The sequence below is a fragment of the Nelumbo lutea genome, chromosome 6 (genome assembly GCF_056320005.1).
Source record: "Nelumbo lutea isolate HS-2025 chromosome 6, American lotus-T2T, whole genome shotgun sequence".
Classification (NCBI taxonomy): Eukaryota; Viridiplantae; Streptophyta; class Magnoliopsida; order Proteales; family Nelumbonaceae; genus Nelumbo; species Nelumbo lutea.
In genome coordinates, this window is record NC_142689.1 from 51,728,202 (window position 1) to 51,741,777 (window position 13,576).

The 13,576-nt window shown below is 36.4% G+C and overlaps 1 protein-coding gene across 10 annotated transcripts in view; it reads left to right on the top strand.

The window, feature by feature from the left end:
- The window catches only part of LOC148848883 (Transducin/WD40 repeat-like superfamily protein), a 73,571-nt gene extending 63,513 nt beyond the window's left edge, over positions 1–10,058 (top strand). For 2 of the 10 annotated variants that reach the window (XM_088949166.1, XM_088949171.1), the window contains exons 8-11: positions 3,359–3,482; positions 4,195–4,401; positions 9,456–9,627; positions 9,737–10,058. In XM_088949166.1, the coding sequence (XP_088805292.1) occupies positions 3,359–3,482; positions 4,195–4,401; positions 9,456–9,599 (475 nt within the window). In that variant the 3' untranslated portion in view covers positions 9,600–9,627; positions 9,737–10,058. Of the gene's footprint in view, positions 1–3,358; positions 3,483–4,188; positions 4,403–9,455 lie in introns of those variants that run through there. The other 8 variants (XM_088949163.1, XM_088949170.1, XM_088949164.1 and 5 more) reach the window with 7 other exon arrangements.
- The last annotated feature ends 3,518 nt before the right edge of the window (positions 10,059–13,576 follow it).

The window sequence follows — 13,576 nt, forward strand, 5'->3', positions numbered from 1 at the left end:
CCCTAATATAAATACCAAAAAAGCTGGTGCCACCAGCATTGAGTTTTTTCCTCTTTTATATTCTTGCATGTTGATGCCCCTCCTAGAGCTAAAGTTGTGAATGAAGAATTTCAACCTACAGAAGTTGTAAACATTTAAGATCAGAAGGGTGCTAGCCAAGAGAATATTATAATTGTTGAAGAAGGAACTTCCAACACCCATGGTCAGCTTGAGGCTAATGATCAAGAAGAGATAGAAGTGGAGCAAGTTGAAGAAATTCAGTTGCAAGATGCAAATGTGTTGGTTGTAGTAGATGTTAGTAAGGAAGTAAGTCATGACTTTACCTTACAAGTTCAACTGGAACCAATTCAAGAATTTCAAGTTGACGTAGTACAAGTTCCACCAACATCAATAGTGGAAGAAGTTCAAGAGTTTGCTGAAGAACCAAGGGTAGCTGGACACCGAGAGATGGAGATTTATCAACTAGAGGTTGAAGGAGAACTTCCAAATGCTGCAGTTGAGATTTTGGTTATGAAAGTTCTTGGTGATAAGCAAAGGGAAGATTCACCACAAGATAGGCTGATTGATGATGTAAGTGTTTAAGAAGCTAACATTATTGATGATTTAATAAAGGCTATGGAAGGCAGTATTTCGGACATATATTGCTTTCAAGATCCATTTATAGCTATGTATGTGACATGTACTATACAGTCCAAGTGTGTTGAAATAGTTATGGGAATTACTACTACTTTTGTCATTGAGGTACATCAACTTTCATCCTCGAGTTCTTTAAAACTCGAGGACGAGTTTTTTGAACCAGGGGAGAATATGGGTATTTTCATCATTTTAACTAGTCCTATGGGGGCCTTGGTTATAAAATCTTATTCCTTTAGTTTACTAGGGATTGTCTTTCAATTTTCAGTTATTGTGTTTCTTGATGCACAAGACAAAGAATGGCATTTTTGTAATTATGGTGAACAGTATTCCGGGCCACGCAAATCACATGCATTCTCTTCCTTTTGAAGCTAATGAATGAAAGAATGAAGATTTCTTAAGAGCTCTCTTGCTGTATGGAGTGATTCCTACAAACCCTAGAGTGATTCTAGGACCGCTTGGAGTGATTCCTTAGGATTTCTCTCTTTTCTCTTTCTGTACCCTTTCTACTCTCTCTCTCTCTCTCTTATTCTCTCACTTCGGTTTTCTGCTAAGGCTGATTCAATAGTTGGAATTTTTAACATTACTTTCCTCACTGTATACCAAGGAGTAGGACTGAGATAGAGTGACACTGTCTTTGGTAAGAAGTTGCTGTCTCACAATGTCATATTCTGAATTTAACCCAGCAAGAACTCAAACACCCTATTAGTCTCAACCAATTTTCTCTGTGTTGTTACATCCTTTCAACTTTCCCACTCAATTGTTTCCAAATGATCAACTTCATGCCATAATGATTTAAGGTAGAGAAGTAAACTGAAATTGGTTTTTCCCCCTGTTTAAGATTATTCACTTCACCCTTCAGCTAATATGCCCTATCAACATTAAGAGGTTGAGAATAGGTCTCCTTCATGTTCTCCCAAACCTCCTTGGCTTCCTTCACCCATAAATAGTTCCTAGGCTGCACAGAATTACACAACAAAGTCATTACCAAATAATTCTTGAACCCATTTGGCATGAGATGGATCTTTCTTGGCTGGTTTCTTAGTGTGTCTAGTCACATAACCTAGCTTCGCTCTTCCTCCAATAGCCATGATGGCTGACTCAGCCCATTCCAAATAATTTGTGTTGTCAAATTTAACTGTTGTGACCTGAAAGCCCCAATAGAACCTTCTCCATGTGATTTCATCTCATTCCATGTTGTCTCCATGTCAAACACAGCACCTATGGTTCACAACAGTCCTTAAAGAATGCTAGGTAGGTCAAAATTCCAGAAAACACAAAACAATCCCCTAACAGCTCTTCAAGAGTAATTCAATCACAGGAAGTGAATAGAAGCAGAAAAAACTGATCTAGGATTTTCAGGAAACCCTAGAATAGGTCTGGAGAACAATAAAAATGCAGCCGCTCCTTTCAGAATAGTGTAAACAACTTCCAATCACTTTCGATCTCAACAGAAACCTAAAATCTGCCCCAAAAAACCTGAGCACCACTTCCAATCTGGAGTTTAAGCTCTAAACTCTAAGTGTACACAACACTCCGAGCAGCAATAGAAATCTCCAGCAACCTCCAAGAACCAGGCAAAAAATGTTGAACTTCCAGCCCTAACAAGTTCTAATGCAGCCAGCTGGATTAAAACTACATTAGAACCCTAATCAGCCATAACCTTTCTCTGATACCAAGTTGGCCGCAACATTGATGGCCAAATCTAGTTTAGGTTATTTCAGCACAGAAAATAAATAGAAAAGAAAGGGAAAAGTGCAGAATAGAGAGAGAAGAGAGAACACAGAGAAAAAAAAGAGAAAGGGGAGCAAAAAAGAATAGTACTGCTGCCCCACTTATCGCTATTTATATGAGCAAAAATAAAAAATGAGTACAATGACAGAAGTACCCTGCCACCTATAACAGGGAACAAAAGTACTGCATAACAACAAATAAAAAATCTATAATATAAATAAAAACAATAAAAAAATATTGTGGGGACCACCATTAAGTTTGATCTACTGTATTTTTACATTTTTATTTTACTGTTTGTGTTTCTGTTGGGTGGCAGGGGTATAATGGTCTTTGTAATTCTCTTTCTATTTATAAACATATAAATACCAGTGATGGGGCTCTAGGATCACAGAACTGCGCCCCTTTTTTATTATTTTTTTCTCTTCTTCTTTTCTCCCCTTCTCTCTCTCTCTCTCTCTCTCTCTCTTGCTGATTTCTAATCAGATTACAGGACTGTCAGAAACTTCATCCAAGTAAGTTTTATCTTGACTATTCCTGACATAACCCCCTCTATCTAGACGAAGAGTGGCAGTACAAGATAGGTTTGGCACTAGTGGATTTCATGAGATTATTTTCGTTAAAGACCGAAAAACTCAACTCAACTATCAACTAATCTCTATCCTAGTCGATTACACGAATCCTGTTCTGCAATTTCACTCCATCACGAGCCATTTCTTCAGTCAAAGTGGTATCTCCTCTTGTTATTTCTGAGTACCTCAACCCATGTCCTCTTTGGCCTTCCCCTTTCTCTTTCAGCTCCTTATATATGGACCAAGCCATCTTTTTTTTTTTCTTTTTCACTATTGTTTGAATGGGAACCACCAGTTGATTTGTCTCTTTTCACTTCTCTCGTTAATAGATCTTTGTATTTCACCTATGATTTCATGTCATGTCACTTAAATAGATATAACAATATTTTGACCCTGTAGACACAATTTCTTATCCAATGTAGTGTGACAAAGATAAAGATTTTGGATGCAAGTGGACCTCCTGGACTCCCAAGCTTGCTTCCTGGAGCTTCAGAAACATTGATAACCACGGGGATTTCTGCTCTGAGCTTTTCCCCTGATGGAGAGGTATGCTAATTCAGTGAATACATTCCATATGAATAACATCCATATTATGTTTATATGAGCGATGCTCTGTTGAATATGTTTGATCTATGCACATAAGCACATTTTCATGCATTGGCAATAAAAACACATTGGGAATATGATACAGCTAGGTTAGTATTACTAGTTTCTTTTCATCCTTCACCAATGCAAATATTCCTCTTCATAGATATGTGCCTATTTTCTAAATAAAAAGAATATCTTAATGCTACTTCCATTTTTATGATTGAACTAGTTCAAGCCTAAAGAATGCTGATGTGAGTTTCTTTGGGGAAATCTGAAGTCTTCTTGGAAGAATATGACATTGCAGTTGGTGATGTTTTTTTCATTGTGAATAAACTGCAGTTTTGGAAGCTCATTCTTACATCCATAATTTATGTTAATTGAAAATGATTCCAGAGTAGACCTTATATCATTTTGGTGAAAAAAATGTTTTATGTTTTTTAAACTTCTTTGGCCTTTTCTTCACTTTTTGGTCCTGTGCTTGTCCAAATGTGTGTGTGAATTTTCTTAAAATGGCTTTCTAAAATGTGAATTTTCTTAAAATTGCTTCTTTTACTTGAATTGATTTTAACTCCAGGCATAAGTGTGGGGATGGTATCAATAGATTGGGGCTAAATTTGTCATATACTAGCATTTTTTTTCTGCTATTCTGACAGTTATCTTGTAGTTACAGGGTCTAGTAGCTTTTTCTGAGAATGGGTTGATGATTAGGTGGTGGTCACTGGGATCTGCATGGTGGGAGAAACTCAGCCGAAACTTAGTCCCTGTTCAATGCACCAAAGTGATATTTGTACCTCCTTGGGAGGGGTTCTTGCCTAATTCTTCTAGGTCAAGCATAATTGCAAACATAATGGGAAATGTTAAACAGGTTAATTCACAGGTTGGTTGTCCTTTTCTTCACTTTTCTGTTATATTTCTGCTAGATGAGAATGGTGTTGCACTATAGTAATACTAGTAGTAGACTCATGCTAGAAGTCCATAAGCATGGCACAAAGAACATTTCACGTCTGAAAGACACCTAACAATTTATTCATTAGGCCAGGGTGCTGCTGATGGTAGATCAATTTTTACAAACCAAATGTGAGAATGTAGACTGGGTAGGACCGTAGGAAAAAAATTGAGATGGAGAATTAAGGGTAAAATATGAAAGGCAGTTAGCTAGACTGTCTAATGATGTTGTCGAATAGTGATTTTGGTGATAAAAAATTAATGAAGCCAAAATAAGGAACAAAGAAATATTTTCTCTATAGAGAGGAACAAGTCAAACAACCAATTAGTAAATAAAGAAAACGATAAAATAAAGAAAAAAAAAGATAAAGGAGAAGAGACAGGTAGATAGAGAGCATGGGGTTGCTTGGTGTAATTTTAAAATTTTGGGCTGACAAGACCCCAGAGTTGGGATCAACATTGGGTAATGACCTTTTCAGAGAGAAAGAGACAGACAGACTTTCAGACAGACAGCAGGGAAGCTAACATATAATCCATTGGTATATTTAAATATGGACCCTACACTCCTAATATGACAACATATATGATATATCCACTACAAATCTTACTAAAACTAAATAAACTAAACGCAACTTAGTAAAATGTCTATTAATCCCTCAAAATATATTGGATTCACAACATCTTGTTCTTGTTTATAGGTAGTTGAAACACTTTCCTAGTGACACCACAATCAAGTTTGGACAAATCTTGACCCCTAAAACTTAGGCTGCAAGACAAGTGATGAACTTACAACTTAAGCTTTAGATTATGGAAATTCTCCAACAAATTCTTTAAATTATTTTTGTCCTTAAGATAATTAGAAGAAAACCAGTCTAACAATTTCTTAATTGTGTAACAAGAAAAATAAGCAAGAAGAAGAGGGAAGGAGCTGTTCAGGAGAAAGAAGAAGAAATTGGAAGAAAAGAGGAAGAGAGGAGAAGAGAAAAGATCCCTGTCTCATATCCTTAATCCCTTTATATATGTGCTGGAATAAATAAGAGAAATTACATGGGTGCTCCTGGTTAGGCGGCTTACCGAAAAAACATAAGAAATAAAGGTGTTAACGTTGCATAGAGACAGCCCATTACAGAAGAAATAAAAACAGTAAATAACCGAACCTATCTGAGGCCCAATCTCTCTACATAATTAAACCTAGACTTGGCAATTGGGTTGGGTGGGTCGGGTTCGGGTTGGGTCAAGGTACTTCGGGTTGATTTCAGGTCGGGTTGAATTTCGGGTTGGGTCGTCAAATGCTAGACCCTAACCCTAAATATTTGGGTTAGGGTTGACCCATGGGTCAATTCGGGTCATCCCAAAAAATAATTGAAATTAAAAAAAAAAAGAAGAATTACATGAAAAATGTAAAAATTAAAAGAATTAACCTTAAAATTCCAAATATAAAATAAAAAACTTGAACATTTAACAATTTAAAGAGTAAACAATTAAAAGTAGAGACTGAATAGAAAAAATTTAAAGAGTGGAAACTTCTAACAATGCATAAATAATCCCAGTTGGACTTGACAATCGGGTCAACGGGTTGACCCATGACCCAACCCAACCCAACCCAATTTTTTTTTCGGGTTGGGCTGGGTCGGGTCATTTTCACATTCGGGTAGAAAAATATGAGATCCTAACCCTATTTTTTCGGGTTGGGTTGGGTCAACTTTTTGCCAGGTCTTATTAAACATATTCCTATAACACTTGTCAACAAGAACTTGGGTTCCATTTGTGTTGTAAGGATTTGACTTTGAGTAGAATTGCTATCCATCCTCCAATGCTTAAGATTGTGTATGTATTTGGGTTACAAGCCTACAACAAGATTATAGTGGAAGGGGACTTGCAGGTGGCCATTTACTGATTGACAGGTGCAGATGTAGACACTTGGCTTCTTTGGTACTAGATCAGGGAGGTTAGAGCTTTGGCTTCCAGTCTGGAGGCTAGTATCCGTTGGGTTCCTAGATTGGCAAATAACTTCACTAACACTCTAGCTAGTGATGGAGCATGTAGACAATCTCTTTTTCGGGGCATATACCCCCTGAGTAATGCTCTGGGTACTATGTGAGGAGAGTAACATAGGGCTAGTTCTTTTCTTTTAGATGGATGTGGGCTAATACTCCCTCTGTATTGTGTCTCTACTTGTACTCGATGTTCTTGTGACTTAAATTCTTAACAGTTGCTAAGAAAATGGATGCTCATAAATTAAGATTGAAGGGATGAGAGATCCCTCATATGGATGGCCGAACCCTGCAGGAAGGTAGGGCAAAATTTCAAAAATTCTCTCTCTCCCATCTGGGAATCACATTCCTTGTTTTAGAAAACTGCTTTTCAAGGATCAATCTTGAACCAAGAACCGAACCAGATCTGAACAAATTCAGTAGGAGAGGGATATACCTGATACGAAGATGCAGTATCTGCCAACGAAGGTGTTCACGCCCAAAGAAAAAACTCCAAAGACTGCTCCCACTGAAGATGACACAGCAAATGGTGGAGCAGAATCAGCAGGGTCCGTCCAACGAACCGAATTCTTCAGCAAGAATTTGATGGAGGCAGTGAGCACGACTTCTGATCGGCCTTTCTCTAAAGACTGATATCAAGACTCTTCTTGATCGCTCCTACAATGGAGATCGAACTGGCAGTATGGCGGCAACTGGATGAGAACGCAAGAGCAGAAGATGGCATAGCTGTCTTCTCTCTTGGTGATCTGAGATCTGATCTCTAAATTCTTGGATGGGTCTGGGATGAACAGAATGGTTTGCCCCCCCTCCTTTTATAGCCTTAAAGAGAGCTCCTAATCTCATTAGGAGTTTCCTAATCCAAAATTGTATTTGGATAAGGAGTTCTCTTTAAGAGATAATGATAAGTCCTTATCTTATCTGCAGATTAGATCAGCTCTCTCCTAATCTTATCAGGAGGTTTCCAGATTCAAATCCTTACTTGAATCTAGACTCTGTTGATTTAATCCCAGATCCGCCCCCTTATTTAACTAATCAAATTAGGCCATTTCGAAATGGGCTTTAGGCCCAACAAGTCTAAGTGCTTAGAATGCTTCCAAACTGCTGCCCAGTTGGGCTTCTTTGTATGGCGTGGGACCCAAACATTGATCTACACATCAACCACATGGGTTCAACCCAACCTTAGTTACAAGGCTTGGTCGAATTCATTAAAAAGACAGTGAACCCCCTGAAGCCCATCATATGGGCTCCTAATGGGCCTAACACTTACACTAAGTGGTCCCTGGGCCAAACCACCTTATAAAAACCCAGGGACTGTGGGTAGATGCAAGATTAGCCCATCAGGTATAACCCTCAATGGCCTTACACTTAACCTCTCAACCCATAATGATCAAACACTACCCGACAAGAGAGGACCTCTCCCTCGGTTGCAATGAACAGTGTTGCACAGTGTTGCACTCTCTACTCACATGGATCCTGGGAATTAAAACCTTTTTGCAAACGTTTAAAAACCGTAAAATATATATATGTATATCTTTATATAAATATATTTTGCAAAAACACATTTCTACGATTGAACCCAATTGCCGGCAGTTTTGGTTTCCATTAGAGAGAGTGCATCCCCGATCATTACCTTTGTTTGACAAAGGGGCTGATCCTGTCACAATGATCATCCACTCAGATGAATTCTCAGACTGTCTCAACATACCCAGGTTTTGACCCCCTCTAAGGATCTCACTGATTGGCACATCAAAGACAGCCCAATCCGACACCTAGTGTAGTATCATAATCGAGTCTACGGGTCAGGTGTAACATTCCAGTTTTGCCCACTTATCACCAAGGTCTAGGGCAACACTGGAATTCTAGTCCGGTTCAAGGTTTCAAGTTAAACCTACACTGCACGTACCTCGGGTCTCACCTTGGCGGCTGAGACAGGCCACCCCAACCAACTTGGTGACACATCAGTGTCAACCTTATCAGGATATATCTCCCCAGATCGACCCACTGGCTGTGAACATTCTAAACTAACACGAGTCTCATTATGTGTCCAGTTTAAGGGTATTACACAGAAACACACCTCAATAACATGAATCAAATATGCAGTTTATTCATTTACAATAAATGCCATAAGTACATCAATCTGATTGGAGCTAAGAGCATACACTGTCTAACAAAAGATATCACAAATTAGAAACCAAAATTGACCAAGAGAAAACCCAGAAATTATGAGATCACCACTGGAGAGTCTAGAGAAGTTGATTTTTCCATAATTTATTTTCTTTTCCCATGTGTGCATCATCTTTGTTATATAATAAGAATCGTCGCATGAACATGTTTGCGATATTTCTCCTTTAACTACAGCTGTTTATATTCTCCTCTTTTATAAATGTTCCCTTGATTCTTGTGAGATATTGATACAATGCCCCTTGTCTAGTAGGTCAAAACACTCTAATTTTATGGGGAGGGCTGCAATACAATTTTCTCAGCATTAAGCACAGATAAAACCAATAAAGAAGTGGACTAACAATATAATCTTTTATGGGGAATTTAGGAATCGTATGGGCTTAAATATGTCATTTGCCTCAAGCATTTGAAGGCTCAAATTTACCATCTAAAAAGTAGTAGTCACAGGAATACTAATAAAAATAGGAATCATGTCATTATAGGTTATTCAGGGTATCAACAAATTAACTTCTCTCTGGTTTATTTCATTTTGGATGACATATATGTTCAAATATTTTGAAAACAGAAGAACGAAATAATTTTACTCCATGTAAATACCAAATTCGTCCGTAATAAAATCAAACATTTTTTTGGGGCTTTCTTAGTTCTTTACTTTTTTTTTTTCCCATGGTTGTACTTTGCTTACAAGTTTCAATACAATATTTTTGCATCTTTTTCTACAAGTTTCTCTTGCTCATCAACCACATAATTGATAAGGTTTCGCAACAGCAATTTTTTTGCATAACCCCCTTGTGGTCTTTCTTTGTTGCAGGAGAAAAGAGGGGGGTTGAGTGATATAGATAGTTTGAAGCTCTTGATCCATAACCTTGATCTATCTTACCGCTTAGAATGGGTTGATGCAAGGCAAGTGCGACTTTTGCGGCATGGCCACAATTTAGGTTCTTTCCAGTTATAGGCATCCAGTTTTGCAGATGGTGAATTTGGTGAGTTTTTGAAATTTCCCTGGTTTCTGCAGTCTGCAAGTAAAAGTAGAAGTCCTCTTGAAATGTAACATCATCACATATAATCATGCCTTGAGTTTTTTGTTCAAAGTTCCAGGCATCAGTCAGCAATCCTTGGATTTGAAGAGGGAGAGTGTGATGGAGATCATAATGTTGCTTATGCATCTTTGGGAAGTTAAGGCATGGGCTATAAATCTCATAATTATATAATTTTGTTAGTTTTTTGTTTTCTTTAATTTATGGTTAGCAAGGGTATTTTAGTTGTCTTTTTTGTGGTATAAATTAAGGAATATTTAAAGTTTCATAGAAGTTAGGTGAATAGTTAAACGTTATTAGTCATTTTCCTCTGATTTTGGCTTGTAAGGGTGTTTATATAATTTCAATAAACATTGTTGTGAGCCTTATATTTTTTATATTCTTTATTCTAAGTTAATGAATAAATGAAAATTTGAAGCTCTTTCTTACTCGTAGCCATGTGATGCAACCAAACCTTAAGAGTGATTCTTAGAAATACGAGTGATATTTTAGGTCTTTGTCTTCTCACTTATATTCTCAAATTTCTCTTTCAGCCTTTTAAAAAACCTTAAGAGCTTGGGTATAACAATTAATTTTTGAAGTATGGGAGAATTAAGATCTAATAAGTTTTTTAATTCTATTTGTATAAAACCATAGTTTTTTTTTTTTGTTAATTTTCCTTAGAGAGATCTCTCCCAGAAGTCACAACATTCGGAGACCTTAGTTTCTACCGATAATATTCCTACCCAACATAGTTGCCTTAACATTCATCCCTAAATTCTGTTTTTAATCAATTTTGAAAAATCCCTCTTACTTGTCTTATTTTTTCACTTTTCATCTAGATATTTGTACGTAAGTAGGATTTTCTTTTACTTTATTTTTTCTCTTAAATCTACCTCCTGAGCCTCCGGTAGATATGTGGTGATGGGACCATGTTTATGTTGCTCACTGCTTGTATCTTATCTTTGTCGAGATAATGGGCCGAATGGGCCTTTGTATCTTCTTTTTATTTAGTTATGTTTATGTTTTTTAAGTAGTGGGCCTTAGTTATGGGTTTGTATTTTGGTTTTTTTTTTTTTTTTTATTATTGTTTTAATGTTGGTTGCCGTATTAAGGCTATTTATGGAATTGTACTCAGATTACAATTAAAGAATAAAAGATATCTTTGGGGTTGGAGAGAGGGATCGGAGATCGAATTACTCTCTTCCTTCTTCCCTTTTCTTCCAACTTCTTCCTCCACTACTTCTGTCTCTTCCAACTTCTGCAATCTTTTTTCTTCTCTTCTATTTTTCCTATTTTTATTTCAAATTATTGCAGGTTGGTTCTACAACTTGGTCTCTTTAATCCCATACATAGGTTGTACGGAGAGTTGATTGGTTGATTGAATAAGAAGTATTCAGCCTAGTTAGAGATGGTTTTTGGAGAAGATTGCAGAGCTTGTTTGGGGCCCAAGGTAGGTTCTTGGAGAGTTTCCCAAAAACCCTAGCTAATTGGAGAATTTTTATATTAAGGGTTACAAAGGGAGTATAGAAGTGGCGCTTGGAGCTAGAATAGAAGCACTTTGATCGTCTTTGAAATCGGTTCAACTTGGAAAGATTTCTGGTGCCTTGGGAAGAGTGGCTAGACTTTGTCTAGTCAGATGAAATTCCTAATTTGGTTGTTTGAAGAGAAGTTTGGTCTTAGGTCAATAAATCTTGACTAGTAACACCCTATTTTGATTTTCATTTGTCTATGTTTGGCCAATAGAGCAAACTAGAGGTGAAATGAAACACTCCACAGATTTTGGGTTTGGTTTAGGAGGGTTTGTGGAGACTCTATTAGGGGTAGTAATCTCAATGGAGTTGGATGGAACCAATTTTTTGGCATGGTCTTAGTCTATAAAGATTTATGTATGTAGTAGAGGGAAAATGGTAGTACATCATCGGGACCAAGAAGAAACAAGTGGATGTAGGAGAACTACGTTGTAGCAGTTTGGTTAGTGAATTCCATGCAACTTGATATCAATCAACATTACTTGGGGATGGAGACTGCAGAAGAGGCGTGGGATGGTGTTACAAAGACCTATTCCCAGAAGTTGAATGTTGTCAGAGCCTACAAATTTAAGAATGGTGTCAATAATTTAAGATAGGGGGGAATCTTTGGTTGTTTACTTTGTGTTAAAACCTATTTGGCAGGAGATTGATTTGATGGAGACTGTTGTGTGGGAGTGTACTAAAGATGCCGAGACTCATAGGGAGTTAATGGAGAGAAATCAGGCCTTTGGGTTTCTCATTAGGCTCAATTTCGAGTATGGTATTTTGTCAAACAAAAGATGAAGTGACCTTATCTCAAGCTTATGCCATGGTTAGCAATGAGGTGAGTTGGAGACAAGTGTAAGTTATAAAAGTCTCAATGAATCACTTTGCCAACGTTGGGATGAAGCCAAGTGCCAGTACTAAGAATAAAGATGTAGTATAAGAGTATTGCAAGAAACCTAAGGACACAGAGGATACCTATTGGAAGCAACATCTAGAACTTATACCTCCTAAATTCAAGAACAACAATAATGGTAAGAAGAGTGGGATTGGAAAGAGTGACAATGGCAATGTAGCCCCACCTCTTTTGACGTTGAAAAGGGTTATAGTGATGAGAAATCTGTGGGGGAACAACTTCTTGTTGCCAGGGCAAAGTATGAGAAGTATGGACAACACTTCAGGAAATGGTTCCTCTTCTACCGGTGTCCATTTAAGTATTCGTGCTGCTATGAAACATGTTTCTATCTCTGGTAATCATAGGATCCGTTGGATAAATGTTTATGGTGCCTTTGACCATATGACTAGTGTGTTCCATTTATTTTCTACTTATCAGCTTTTATCTAGCTAAGACAAGATCTCCCTTGGAGCTATAGTTAGGGGTGCAAATGGATTGGTTCATGATCCAATCCGATATGAAGTCTGATCTTATATGATTCGGATAGCCCCAATTCAGATCCTTGGATTGGATAATGGGATCCAATTAGAAATTAGATCAAATTAGGATAACCCCTTATTTGATTCGAGAAGATACGATTCGATATATATGTTATTTATATTTGTAAATTTGTTATATTATTATTTTTTATAAAAACATGAATATATATGAAAAGATACTTGTATTATTTTTTTTCTTTATTTAAATTATTATATTATATATTTTTCTTTAATAATTTATTTATTTTTTAAAAATCAAATTAGATCAGAGTCCAACTTTCTCATTGGATTTGAATTCAAATCCATGTTTATGAGATTTGATCAGATCTTCAAATCGGATCGGATCTGTAATTAATAGCATTGGATTGGATTTAGATATACCTTAATTTGAGTCTAATCCGATCCATTTGCATTCCTAACTAGGGGTGTCAATGGTATTTGAAAATCTAATTTTGAATTCAAGATTCAACATAATAAAATGGAATTCGGATAATTCAAATATCTAATATGTCAAATTCGGATGCGACATGATTCAATTCGATAAATATTTGAATTTGATCGATTATTTAATTCTTATATATAATATATAAAATATTTGAATGTTTTATATACTTTTTGTATATAATAATTTAAATTATATAAATAACTTATATATTTATTTACTTTATGTAAATAAAATATTTATTTTATATATTTTTTAATTACCTAAAATAATTAATTGGTCAAGTTTGAATCAAATCGAACATTTGAATATTTAATCAAATTCAAATTTGAATATTAATTTTCAATATCTGTCGGATATTAAATGAGATATACTTATTGGATGTGCTTGAACCAAGTCATGTATCACCTTAGAAAACTATTTTTGGTTTTAATCTGTCAAAGTTAGTCAATCATATTATGCTATGTCATTATCATTTTGGTCATATTTTTTTGGTTGAGTCTTTCGTTTCCATTTTTGTTGAAGG